This window comes from Seriola lalandi, unplaced genomic scaffold, assembly GCF_002814215.2.
Source record: "Seriola lalandi dorsalis isolate HSWRI2012SDOR001 ecotype SW California unplaced genomic scaffold, Sedor1 jcf7180002054656, whole genome shotgun sequence".
In the NCBI taxonomy this organism is placed as follows: Eukaryota; Metazoa; Chordata; class Actinopteri; order Carangiformes; family Carangidae; genus Seriola; species Seriola lalandi.
This window is the reverse complement of record NW_019525209.1, coordinates 47,721-61,995: the sequence shown is the minus strand read 5'-3', so window position 1 is coordinate 61,995 and position 14,275 is coordinate 47,721. Positions and strand designations below refer to the sequence as shown.

Here is a 14,275-nt window from a genome sequence, read left to right as displayed (position 1 = left end):
TCTGACCTGTAGCAGTGATGCTAACCCAGCAGCTAATTACACCTGGTACAAGGAGAATGACCGTGAACTTCCCAGTCAACAACCACAGCTCTTCTTCTTCAGCTCCATCCAGCCCTCTGAGTCTGGAGAGTATTACTGTACAGCTGAGAATGAGATGGGGAGGAGGACATCAGCACACGTCTTTATTGATGTAAAATGTGAGTGAGGCAGTTTATTTTAAAATCTATATAAAGCTGATTAGTGACCAGAACTATGTTTTCCAGCCATAATGTTTCTCATGTTGCCATACACATAACTATTAACTGTTACTCATTAAAATACAACATGTAGCTCTGCAGTTAAAGTATGTTGTTAATGTTTGTTGTTCCAGATCCTCCAAAGCTTCTCTCTGTGTCAGTGAGTCCCTCTGGTGAGATACTGGAGGGCAGTTCAGTGAATCTGACCTGTAGCAGTGATGCTAACCCAGCAGCTAATTACACCTGGTACAAGGAGAATGAAGACTCACCAAAAGCTTCAGGACAGATCTTCACCATCACTGACCTCAGACCTGAACACAGTGGGAATTATTACTGTGAAGCCCAGAACACAAGAGGACGTCGTAACTCCACCTTAAATCTGACTGTTGTAGCAGGTGAGTTACACACATACTGCGTCAGAACTCCTAACACACTGTCTGGGTTGCATTACATACAATTTCATGCATATTACACAAATCTTGTGAAACCTGTGTTGGGTGGTAAGATGATGTTAACTGCTCCATTTGTAACGGAGGAAGCACGCGGTTGCCTCAAAAGTCCTCTAATCGATATGTACATTTTCTGATCTGCCCACCTCCATTGTTATGGTTTGGTTAGGTTTAGCTCAAGCAACAAAAAAACTACTTGGCAAAAGTATCTTAGTGACAGTATCTTGCCTACAAAGCTTGATGAGCACTACTGTGGTAGACATCTTTGAAGGTGGGAGCTCAACTTTCTTCCCATGACCTCTTGCCTCTGAAACTGGCCTGTTGTTCATCATGAGCGGCTGGAAGATGTTGGAAGACAGTGTTTATAAAACCATATTATTACTGTACTGGGGAGCCTGACCAGAGTTAGGAACTTGAGTTTTGAGCTTAACTTGAGCTGAACTTGAGCTGAACTTGAGCTTCACTTGAGCTGAACTTTAGCTGAACTTGAGCTTAACTTGAGCTTAACATGCAAATGTCTACACTGATTTCCAACAACCAAAAGCAACTACTTAAATACGACCTTCCATTAACTACAGCCAACCTGGGCTGTACCATACCTGCCAATTATGTGTTTCCAGTTATTTGTTTTCACTAACCTTCCTGTAGAAACCTCTTCAGTCTACCATTTGCAAACTATTCATAAACAAATTGCAATAAGTATTCAGTAAATAAACACTCACTTAACCTTCCTCTACTCGACTCCCCCGATACTTGGTCTACCCCAGTGACATCACTGAAGATGTAACTCAGTGTACAAATACAGGAAGTGTTTGGGCAGTTCCTTCTTTTATCCCTGGGACACATGGTTGGTATGGTGTGTCCTCACCCACTTTGTCACACCATCACACTCCAGTTAATTTTATCTAATTAATTTTATTTTATTTGTTTTTTTGTAGGAGCATGGAAGTTAAGAACTGTTGCTATATTCTCTGCCATTGTCCTGGCTGTCATACTCGTCTGTGTCTTCCTCTGGATCATGTGAGCGCTTCTCTTTCATAATTGTTCATTAAATAATTACAAATTGTTGATGTCAGCAGTGAGTTTTGCACTTAGTTTTAACCATTTCAAATGAATTTTCCTGCCCAGAAAAAAGAGGGTCTTCGAGCAGGGGTCTGAGCCTGAAGCGAGACCAGACGACAGGCAGCAGGTAAGAAAGGAGAACTGACCCAAATCCGGTGCAAAAGAAAACCCAATCTGCCCCAAAAGTTTAGTCAAGAATCCTACATTATCTAGTTTCCAGCTAAAACAGGACTATTTGTTCCAGTATTGCTGTTGGTGCTGAGGATTTCATTATTTTGATTATTGCATTGTTATTGTTGTGATGAACACAAGCAGAGCAGATATGACCGGACCTGTCACTGACTGACTGACTGACTGACCGAGTTACATTGGTCTGCCTGCTGAGTGTTGCGTTTCTTTGGTGCGAACAAGCAGTACAGCACAGCTTTTGTCTGCAACACGGTTATAAAATCAGGATTTTAGCAGTGTGGACCAGCAGCTTGAAAATGGTGTGGAAGTGACTGGTGGTTAACACGTAGGCTGAATGCAAATATGATGCAGTCCAGCCATGTGCTAGGTTTTGACCTAGTCTTTTATTTATTTATTTTTGAAAAATTGAGTTTCTCTGTTAATGTTGTGTTATGGAATTTGAAATGACTTCCTCTTAAGCAGAGATGTAACAGACATATAGTTATAGGTGCAGAGACAAAAGAAAATGGTTTCATATCAAGTCAATCTTATTTCTTCCTGTTTTTATCAGCTAAAATTGAGACATGTTTTGCCCTGCTATGAGAGAGACATTGTTCAACATTATGGTCAAGAAGCTATACAATTCAAAGTTCTACCAAACTTGAACACTGCTTAAGGGGAAGTTAGGCAATTTATCAGCTTCATCATCTGATATAAGTGACCAGGAGCTAAAACAGCAGCAACAGCACTGATCTGTCAAATGTCAGCTTCACCTTTTTTTAATTTTTTAATTTTACTGTGAATAAAATCTTACCTACTTTGTGCCAGAGGACCGTCCACACATGTAAAATAATAACAATTGTATTTGTCCAATGTGTACAGGTGGAACCAGCAGAGCAGCAGGGTAACCTTCACTATGCCAGCGTCCACTTTTCCAAAGACGACCCTGTCTACTCCAACATCACACCGGCTCAGCCCAGAGGACAGAAGGAGGAAAAGAAGGAAGAAGAAGAAACGGTGGAGTACACTACTGTCTCATTTAAAGGCGCCAGCACGGCCCAGAGGTGAGCAGCTCCTTATTGCACTGTTTTTACATGTTTTATGATCAGGGTGTTTTACATTAACACCATATCGTCACAATCCCCTAATTTAATTTATTTCCTTCTCAGAGCCAGAGATCAGGAAGCTCCAGAGGATCCAGCTGCATTGTACAGCACAGTCAACAAACCCTGCAAAAAACATTAAACCTCTACTCTACTTTCCATCCATGGCATTTTTAAAAATTATTTTCATGGAAGAAAATCACAATGAGTTTTAAATCATATCTCATTAAGAATGCAACACAAATTGCATTTTAATTGCTATTTAAATGTACAAATTCAAGCAGAACATACAGCAGCAGTGTTAAGCCTGTTGGACTGATCAGTTTGACTGAAGAACCTCAACAATGGTGAGAGAAAGCACTAAACTGCACTAGGATGGATTTGGACAGCACAATAAGCAGCCAATGGTGGGGATGTATTTGCTAATCTGGTTGTAGTTTCCTCCTTCTGCCACTTGATGTTAGTAAAGAGACATTTTATACTGATGGCAAATCATTTCTATTTTTTCTGTATATACAATATATCTGTCCACGCACTCTTTCTGCTTTTTCACCAGTTTAACCATCTTTACTTCCTTACGTCACCTGTTTTTGTTCTGTACCTGTTTGTACTGGTAACATGATTACATTTGGGCTCTGCGTTGTATTTTATTCTCAGGAATCCCAAAGTATTTTTGCTATGGTTAGATAGAACTGGTTTACACATTAGACTAGACAATAAGCTACTTAACTCAGAGGATCACATAGTGATTTCGAGCTCATGGATCTAATTATTCATAAAGTTCCTGCTGTCAACACATTCATGCACAGTGTGTTGACAGAATTAACAACTGAAATTCTGTGGCTGTGAGAAAAGTTACCAGTGGCTTAAGTTCCTTTTGAAGGAAGTTGAAGATAAGCGTTTTGTCTGTCGTCATTTTCACCACAGCAACTGGAGGATGTAGCTTTTTTTTTCCTCTGCTGAAACTGAAGTGTTGAAATTAGTATTAACAAACTTATCACAAATATGTTGTAAACTTTCTTTATGTAAATTTCGTACAGCGGTGTGGTAGAATAACAACTGTGCAATTATCACTGTGAAGTCCCAGAACAGCAGAGGGCGTCATAACTCCACCTTAGATCAGGCTCCTGTGCCATTCTGTCTGAGTATGTCTGGTAAAGTCACTTCTATCTCCACAGCCCCAGATTTCTTTACTTTTCAAACCCATAATCTTCAGCCCCAACCAACGCTGGATCATATGACATCATCTGAGGCATTTATCACATTTTGTGCAGCTCCCTATAGGGCTTTATACAACTTTATTATTATTATTTTTTTTTTTTTTTTACATATGTACTAGTTCTCACAGATTTTGATAAGTAAACTTGGTTGAATTGTAACCCTGACTGTTTTTGTAAGAACATCATTTAAATACTCTTGAATCTTGAAGTTTTCTCTTGTAATTAGTGACAATTTTTCCTTGTTGATATACTAATTTTCTGTCTTGCGCTGGATTAGGTGAGCAGTAAATTGTTGTTTATTGAAACACTGAACACTGTGTTAAAACAGTAGGTGATATAGAAATGTCTGTCGTTTGTAAATAAAGCTGATTGTAGTTCAAGTAGTTTGGTTGACGTACACTAATGGCAGGTTACAACCTAACCTAGCTGTCAGCCCAGTCAAAACGGTGTTGGCGCGGGATTTGAGGGAGACCCCGTGCATTCGCGACCAGTTGGCAGTTGGTAGGTGCCTAGCAACTTACAGTGCTAACGATGTCAACGTCTCCGAGAATTAGGCCGCTTACGTTGATGGATACAAAGTTTGCCGATGGGTAAAGCACTTGTTACGGCTTGGGGAAGATAAATAATCTCTGAGTGTAATTTTCATACTGTTTTCAGTAAGATGCGGTGTGGTAAAATACGCATGCTAGTTGCTGTTAGCGTGTTAGTGTTAGCCCGCTAGAAATATTAGCAACGGTTGCGGTGTTGTAGCTGAACGTAGTAGTAAGTATTGCTAACGTGTGTTGAGGGTGTCAAACGGTGTTAACGGTTAAACAAACTCAGAATTACCTTGTTAAGAGGCTTTTATGTGAGAACTTTTACTGAGAAACTTGTGTATGCTCATTCAAGGATCGGACCAGGACATATTCCAACTTTTTATTCGGAGCATAGAAGATCCTGGTTTCAGCTATCACCATGTCTGGTTGTTACGGACAGCTGCGGGTGTCCCCCTTATCTTTCCCCGTTTCCCTCATCAGTTCATCGCCCAGCTTGTCCAACCAACGGCCTTGGGAGGTCGTGAGTAATGAACTTTTGCATGTGCTGAGTATATATTTTTTCCTTCTTGCTTAATTGCAAGTGAATCGGCCATCATGTTTACGTATTTTTCTGGCATGTTTATTTTCTATCCATATAATGTTGTGATATTTTAACATACTCAGGTGGAGGCTTTAAATAAGGCAATTGGGCTTTTTGCCTCTCCCTGCACTGTATGCAATTTGTTTTGTTTGTCCTTTTCTATGTATTTTAAATGGTGTAAAAGAAAAAAAGAAAGGAGAAAAAAAAGTTGAAGACGTACAAGAATCGGTCCAGTTTTGATGTGTTACTTCGTTTTGAAGGACACAAACGTGTGTGTGTGTTTGTGTGAGGAGTGTATTTTAGTGTGACATTTGGGATCTGGGGTATCTAATTACTTCACTGGTTAGCTGCCTTATGTGTTGAAAGAGAGGAATTGCTTGATTATATAAAAATAATTCTCAGAATATAAACATTAGTGAGCTTTATATTCTGCTAAGTGGAGGCAGCAATCATTTATTTCATATCCCCTGATTAAGTTAAAGTATAAGAGCATTCATTTATTAGTTTGGGTAACACAGTTAACCAATTTTACTATAAATGGTTATTTAATTTCTTTAAATTGTTTATTGGCAAGATTGAATGCATTTTCTGATGAAGTTGTAGCTTGATACTGCTACCACTATATGGTAGTACAAAGCAGTGTTACATAGAAAGTATCATTACTTCCCATGTGTTTTTGTTTTGTACATATACTCTTAACACCATCTCTTTACATTTATCTTTGTTCTATATTGGTTTGTCCTTAAAAAAACTGCAGAGTCAAGAAAAAGTCTGGCTTGGTCTGAGTAACAAATTCTCTTAAAATTGAAATGGGTATCATTTTGTTTAGATATGGTTGGAGTTTGCATTGTTGAGCCTGTGACATTCAGTTTGTTGCATACACTGATTAAACAGAGTTGGAACATAATAGGTGGGAATCACAGAGTAACTCACTGGGCAGAACCTCTTGGTTGTGACCATCATCAAAGCCTCTTAACTGTCACGGATGTTGGAGGTAAGTAGGACCCAAATGCAGCCAAAACTTGGGGAACGGTGCAGACAGGTTTATTAACCACAGACATGAACAGACGACGTGAACTGATTGAGGATTAAACAGACATGAACAGATCGAGGACATACCCAGAGAACAACAGGATGTGAACAAACCCAGAACTAAACAGATGAACAGACAAAGGGGAGCACAAGGACTATATAGACAAAGGAGGCAAGGGTGATTGAACACAGGTGAAACACATTAGGGCGGGGCAGACAATCACCACAGACACAGGAAGCAAAAACACTGACACACATGGAAACCAATTACAAAATAAAACAGGAAGTGCAAAAGTCCAAAACAAAACTAACAAAAAGTGTCTGCCATAGCAAAGCATGACACTTAACTATAGTGCATAATGAATGTTTTAAGATCCTACTATTGACATATAAAGTTCATCCTGGCCTCTGTTCATGTTACAGTGTATGTGACCTCTTAACTGCTTATGAACCAGTTTGTAGCCTGAGATCCTTGGGCAGAAGTCCTCTAGTTTTTTCCTCAGGCAAGGCTGAAAGGTAGAGGTGACAGAGCCCTGAAACTCTGGAACAAGCTGCGTAATATCAGGTCAGCAGAATCGGTGAGCCCTCTTTAAATGTGTTCTTAAAACTTCAGTGAGCTTTTCCTGATTTTACTTAATATTATTGATTTCCCAGGCTACTTGATTCTGATAGATATTAAAAGATTGTCCTTTTTTGGTGACACTGCATTTTTTTTTATCCTCACTGCAATACATAAATAAATCCTATTATAATTATGATCAAAATGGAATGTCTTTCTAAATGACAGCTTGATAAGCAATTTTAAGTATCTTCTCGTGTTTAATATTTGATGTAGATGGGTACAGCCTTATCCAATGGCTTGTATGTGCCAAGATAGCCAAAATGTCTTTCCTGCGATCCACCTGTATAAAAAGGAAGCATAGATGGGAGTAGAAGGTGGGGTTTTTTTTTTCTTTGTCACATTTATTCTTTTTGACCCTTGACTACATGATTACAGTACAATAAATTAACATTAGCTATACAGTTGACTTAACCTAGGTTGTAGGTGTTTGCTAGCCATGAACAATGTCGGCCAACGCTGACTGCAGATTAGCACTGATTAAAGTACATTTCTAGCCAAAAGAAAGACATGAAAGTAATGTTGCATGACTTGTTAACACAGACAAAATAAACATCAGAGATGCTTAGCTACAAGCAGATCCTGCAGGAGCAACTAATCATTGTGCCATAACAGGGTGGTTCAGAGCATTTTTGGGAACACTTCTGCATCTTCAGCAGTTATCTGATTCAAATCTAGTAAAAGGAAAAACATGACACCTGTGTTCACAAACGAAAAACATTAAGCAACTTCAGAGGGATTACTTTGCAAAACCTTATTTGGCCCCTGTTCTTACTGGAGAGAAAACAATTCAGATCAGACTTTGCAAATGCGTCACCAGATATATTTTCACACTTGCCTCTTGCCGCTTCTGTAGAGTATAGTATGTCAAACCACAAAATTACTGTAAGACTTGTACTGACCTCATGCATATTAATAAGTGAAGAGGAAGGAAGTCAGTCTTATTTTAACAGCCTGACTTCTGCTTGCTGCACTACGCACAGAGGAACATCACCTCCCTCCAATGTAAAAAGAGAATTTTCTTTATAAAATTGATATTTCTTTCATACATTGTTCACCAGCTAGTGTGTCTTATTGTTTCTTAAGTCACAGAGAGATGAGAGGAGCAGCTATGCGTTTAATAGCAGCATCAAGTGGATTTGTCGTCCTTCTCACTTTACCAGGTACTGTATACTTTACTTAGCATTTAGTGAACCCACTCAGAGCAAGCTAAAATTGTTTTAAATGAATTCCTCAATCAACGGTTTTCTGGATACAATGTTTAATATGATCCCAAATAATTCAAATAATATCTTTCTTTGTTGCTTTGTCATTGCAGTTAATGTTGTTTTTCATGTTTATGTATGTGTGTGTGTGTGTTTGTGTATGTATATATACATTTATTTATTTATTTATTTATTTATTTAAATCATTACATGTTTAGCGCTCAGTTTTTTTTTACTTGATACAAGATACACTCAACCAAGGGCTCAAAATAAGGAACCAAACGTTGTCAGTTAATTATGTAACTTGCTGACATCATTGTGATGTTTTCATCGTCAGTATGGTTAACAGTGATCTGTGTTCACTGTGGCTTAATACAGCAATAACATGAAGAAGTGAGAAACATTATCAACAATGAGTTCAAAAGTGGATAAAAAAGGAAGAGACCATAGGAGAAAAACATTATTTTTTTACCCAGTAACATATGTATGACAATATTAACAATGTTGAATTGTGCGATGACGATATGACTTGCAATAAATAAACAAATATTGAAGTGTGCCTCCTCCCTCTGCTGCAGGTAACGTTACTGGTGAACCTAACAGTTAACTATTAGGTTAACGTTAGCACCCTGCACTCGTGTAAAACAAACTGCGGTGGATGGAGATGTTGAAAATGTGGCTTTTCTTTGTGGTTAAATTTTTTTTTTAACAGATGGAGTGGTGAAGGGCCCTAATTGCAAAGGTTGTTATGACACTTGCAGAGCTAAAACCGTAATTGTTGTGGGCTCCAGTAAAAAGTTTACTCTTCACTGGTCTCCACTGCTGCCTCTGTGCTGTCTTCTGTGTGTGTGTGTGTGTGTGTGTGTGTGAGAGACTGCAGCCTGACACCAAAACATGGTAGAGTTTTTTTTCCAGTTCATTTGGCTCAGGTGCTGCGCCTTTAAATCTTTTTTATTTTTTTCTAATAAATTGTATTTCAGTCAGTCTTTTGTGATGTGTTTATTGCACATGTTCATGACGATGAAAATAAGCTTAATCGTGTCTTCAGTGATCCGATCACAAGTGGACAGCTCTGTTCGTGTGTTCACAGTTCACTTTGAAATGCGTCTCCACATGTGTCTTGATTGACCACTTTTGATAGGATCTCACTTCACCGCTTTTCATTAAATAACCCCTCCGTGCCCCACTCGCTCTCTCTCACTCGCTCTCACACACACACCATAGACTAAATATATATGGACGTAGCCTCCATGATGTCACCATAAATTTCTGAATAGCGGTTTTGAAGCTCAGAGTGGGCTGTTCTGTCATTGCCACCTTGCCAGTACCTCAATACGCCAAACTCTTGGCTAATCCAAAAAAAAGGAAAGTGAAGTGAGATTTGATCACAAACGGTCAATCGAGACGCATGTGGAGACGCATTTTAGAGCCAGGTGTGAACTGACGAACTGAGAGCTGCCCACTTGTGATCGAATCACCCGAGACGGATGTTAATGCCAGGTCTGAACAGGTTCTATGAAACCGTTGCGGGACTAATCAGACTGTGTCAGAGGATGTCAGTAAAAATGTGTCTCTTCTATATGTTTAAATCTTGAACAGGGGGACACTATTTGCTTTTTTTTTTTTTCTTGCAAAGGTTGTGATGAAACTTAGAGCTACGACTGCAGTTGTTGTCAGCTCCGGTAAAAAAATTCACTCCTCACTGGTCTCCACCTGTGCTGTCTGTGTGTGAGAGGCTGCAAACCAGCACCAAAACGTGGTCCTTTTTTTAAATTCTGGTTCATTTGGCTCACGTGACATGCCTTGAAAAGCCTGTGGCTGTGTGTGTGTGTGTGTGTGTGTGTGTGTAAATGAAATGATTTTTTTTATTTTATCATGTTTCTGATTTTAGTTTCTGCTGTGCTCTGTTACAGTGATGCAGGGTCAGAATGACTGGGGAGTGACTTACACTCCTACTGATCTTATCTGTGCCCTTGAAGGATCAATAGCGGAAATACACTGCAGCTACAGATCCCCATCCAGGTTAAATGATGCTGATATGGCAGTTGAAGAAACATTCTGGTTCACTAGATTCAGTGATAATGAACCTGTGGATCTGAGAGCAGACTCAGAGTATTCAGGTCGTGTTCAGTATCACTGTGGTGAGAACGACTGCACTCTGAGAATCACAGACCTGAGAGAGAGCGACTCAGCTGAGTACAAGTTCGGGTTCATTACAAACCAACCAGGAGGGAAATATACAGGTGAACCTGGAGTCACTTTGTCAGTCACAGGTAACATATCTGTTGGAAACTACATTAGTTAAACCCTGAATCTTTGTAAATCTGTTATCATTTATCTGTTGACAGTTCTGTCTAAAATGATGTCTGTTTCTTTATAAATCCAGGTTTACAGGTGAAGATGAGCGAATCAGAAAGATGCTTGGTTGATCCCTGTACATGGTCACGTCTCACGTGTCACAGCAGTTGTCCTCTACCTGATCATCCGTCCTACATCTGGTACGAGAGTGGAAAGAATATGTGGAAAGATGCACATTCTTTTAAAACCTACTTTTATGGTGAAAACAGTTATGCCTGTGCTGTAAAAGGACACGAGGATTTCCCCTCTCCTTCAGTGTGTGAGTTTAATCCACAGTCTTCCAGTAACATTAGCACTCGTTTGAATTTTTATCTTATACACCATGATTTCATGTTTCTTCTACACGGGTCACTGTGTCCACAGCAATTCAACCAACTGTGAATGAAACTGAATAGTGATGATCAAAAATATTTCATTTTCCAGGTGTCCATGGTTCTTCATGCAACAGAGTGACTTACACTGACAGAAGCATCTGTGCCTTTAAAGGCTCTTCAGTCGACATTTCTTGCACTTACAACAATTATGAATCTATCAAATCTAAATTCTGGTTCAGTAATGATCAGCTGCAGCGTTACACACGACTTGTGGACCTTCGTAAAGACTCCCAGTACTCAGGTCGTGTTCAGGTCCTTGAAGCACAGAGACGCTCCACTCTGAGAATCACTGACCTGACAGAGAGAGATTCAGCTGAGTATCGCTTCAAATTCAAAACACAAGGGTTTGAATGGGAGAGCAGCTTACGTGGTACAACTCTGACTGTCACAGGTACAGATCAACACAAGCTCATTATGTCGCTGAAATGTATTCATCATGAGATTATTCTTTCTTAATGATGTTCATTTTGTTATTTGTATGGTAAGATAAAAGTGAAGGCTAACATAAGGGACTGTATTAAATAAGAAGTAAATGTGGAGCATGAGCACATTGTAAGAGAGTGAAGTGTACATGGGGAAGTGGCTGATTTTGCATGATGGGTTGCACTTACATCCACTGGCCAGAGGGGGGAGAAGTTGTTCCTCTAACTCTGTGTGACAGTTCATTTTATGTGACATATCTACTTCTTGTCCACAGATCCAGATGTGCAGGTGCAGGTGATCTGGACTTCTACCAGTCCAAAACTGATTTGTTCCAGCAGCTGTCTTCTCTCTGCTCGTTCTGCCTTTGTTTGGTACAAGAGTGAAGAAGAAATTCAGGGAGAGACGTCTCCATCTTTTAGAGGACACGTTGATCTTGAGGACAGTTATTCCTGTGCTTATGAGGGTTACTGCTCCCCTGCAGTGTGTGAGTTCACTCCACTATGTCACAACGACACACTGAAATGTTTTTATTTCAGTGTGTCGTTGTGATTAATATTGATTTTCACTTAAGATGTTCCTGCAACCTTTGCTGATCAGTGCATTAGCAAAGATGTTTAAGAGGAAGACTGCAATAAAGCAAATATGCATGTGAACAAATGATGGATAAAATCAGCTTTTATGAGAAAGGAAATGTTTTCAACTCTTCATGGATGCACACACTGTGCTGGTGTTGATTGTGCATGATTTAATTGAGGTAACCACAGTGGATCATTGAACCTCATGGGGTTCCACTTTTACTTTTCACATCAGACTGTCACATGTGTGTGTCCTTTAGAAATAACAGTGATTCCCGAGAAAGAATATTTGTGAAGATATGAAGTGTGTAGTTGATGATATAATGATATAAATCAGTCAGGTATTGTATTTAAAAAAATTATTGGGATGTGTAATAAACATAAAGAGGGTGTCTCTTTCTCCAAAAATAAATCATTAGGTTCAGCCCAGTGATTTTAACACGCAGGTGTGAAAGATGGTAAAAATATATTCAATCATAACAGTCTCATGTTAATGTGTGTTTATATCCTGCAGATGCTCCGAAGGTGTCAGTGTTGATGAATCCCTCTGGTGACGTAATGAAGGACAGTTCAGTGAATCTCACCTGTAGCATCGATGCTAACCCAGCAGCTAAATACACCTGGTACAAAGAGAACCAGTTACTGCTCAGTGGAGAACCGCAGCTTGTTTTCACCTCCGTCCAGTCCTCCGACTCTGGAGAGTATTACTGCACAGCTGAGAATGAGCTGGGGAAGACGACATCTGAACATGTCTCACTTAATGTGAAATGTGAGTAAAAAGTGTTTATTTAAAGCAACAAATGACTTGCATGCAAATTTTGCTTGCTTTCTTCACATTCACAGTGAGCTGCTGCAATTTACAGAGTATCTCCCATTGTGCACTGACATATTCATCACAAGACCTTTAAAATTTCTGTTGCTGCACCACACCTCAATTCATAAAGATCAATGTAAATACATCTCTTCCAGATGGTCCTCAGACCTCCACTCTGTCAGTGAGTCCCACTGGTGAGATAGTGGAGGGCAGTTCAGTGAATCTGAGCTGTAGCAGTGATGCTAACCCAGCAGCTAATTACACCTGGTACAAGGAGAACCTAAAACTGCTTCAAGGACCAGAAGGAGTTCATCATTTCTCCTCCATCAGCTCTGAGGACAGAGGGAACTACTACTGCAAGTCTGAGAATAAACATGGACAGATCAACTCTGCGTCTCTATTCTTAGATGTCCAGTGTGAGTAGAAAACATGAGCAAATCACTTGGACACTCTATTTAAAAGTAGAGAGGGTGGATGTTTCATCTTATAACATGTTAAAAAGAAGCAACAGTCCAGCTAGAGTCTTAAAATGTAGCTGTAGAAAGTTTGAAGTTACTTCCATACATAATGATGATAATAAAGTTAATTTATATAGCACTTTATTTATATAGCATAAGACACTGACTACAAAGAGATTTACTTTAATTAAATCAGGTCTGCACACAGAATTTATGTATTTCTGTCTATAATTTTTACCAGATGCTCCAAAGCTTCTCTCTGTGTCAGTGAGTCCCTCTGGTGAGATAGTGGAGGGCAGTTCAGTGAATCTGACCTGTAGCAGTGATGCTAACCCAGCAGCTAATTACACCTGGTACAAGGAGAATGAAGACTCACCAAAAGCTTCAGGACAGATCTTCACCATCACTGACTTCAGACATGAACACAGTGGGAATTATTACTGTGAAGCCCAGAACACAATAGGACGTCGTAACTCCACCTTAAATCTGACGGTTGTAGCAGGTGAGTTATACACATTCATCTACACTGCAGCTTTTATTTTGCATCCCACCACTATTACAGACGGTAGCAGACATCTGTGACACATACTTGACCTGACCTCGACCAAAGTAGAACTGTCTCTAAAATACCCAAAGATGGATAGATGACAAAAACTGAAAGGTTTGACTATGAAAATGATCTCTACACAACACAACTTACCTCAACACCTCTTGGAGATTGTGGAGCTGTGTATTAAGCTCATGTTTACTCAAACATCCTGTAATTCCCTCCTCAGTCGTCAGTATTTCCTTCTGATTATCCAGGTGCATGGAAATCAGCAGCTGCTGGATCAATCACTGCTGTTCTCCTGGCTCTCATCCTCCTTGCTGTCTTCCTGTGGATCAGGTGAGTAATTCTGTGTCACCATGATTATGTTCACTAATGCTTCTAAATGTATTAGTTAATTCACTCGATTGCTTTTCCTCCTGTCTAGAAGAGAGAACTCCTTCACACAGCAGTGTAAGTGTGGAGAGAGACCTGACAACAGAGCACAGGTGAGAAAGAAGAGTTCAAGTTTTCCAG

At 39.6% G+C, this 14,275-nt stretch overlaps 2 protein-coding genes across 2 annotated transcripts in view; both read left to right on the top strand.

Moving 5' to 3' along the window:
• LOC111665651 (sialic acid-binding Ig-like lectin 13) overlaps window positions 1-3,510 on the top strand; it is a 6,494-nt gene extending 2,984 nt beyond the window's left edge. The window contains exons 5-9 of the mRNA XM_087177811.1: window positions 371-631; window positions 1,624-1,705; window positions 1,814-1,874; window positions 2,798-2,979; window positions 3,085-3,510. Coding sequence (XP_087033937.1) covers window positions 371-631; window positions 1,624-1,705; window positions 1,814-1,874; window positions 2,798-2,979; window positions 3,085-3,160 — 662 coding nt within the window. The 3' untranslated portion in view covers window positions 3,161-3,510. The remainder of the gene's footprint in view (window positions 1-370; window positions 632-1,623; window positions 1,706-1,813; window positions 1,875-2,797; window positions 2,980-3,084) is intronic.
• A 4,584-nt stretch (window positions 3,511-8,094) lies between these two features.
• LOC111665622 (sialoadhesin-like) lies at window positions 8,095-14,271 on the top strand (the record flags this gene model as incomplete). Its single annotated transcript, XM_087177803.1, has 10 exons — window positions 8,095-8,168; window positions 10,124-10,483; window positions 10,597-10,827; window positions 10,992-11,333; window positions 11,640-11,849; window positions 12,455-12,709; window positions 12,910-13,170; window positions 13,454-13,714; window positions 14,017-14,098; window positions 14,187-14,271. Coding segments are annotated over exons 1-10 (2,154 nt in total), but the record flags the coding sequence as incomplete, so codon positions are not given.
• Window positions 14,272-14,275: the final 4 nt, after the last annotated feature.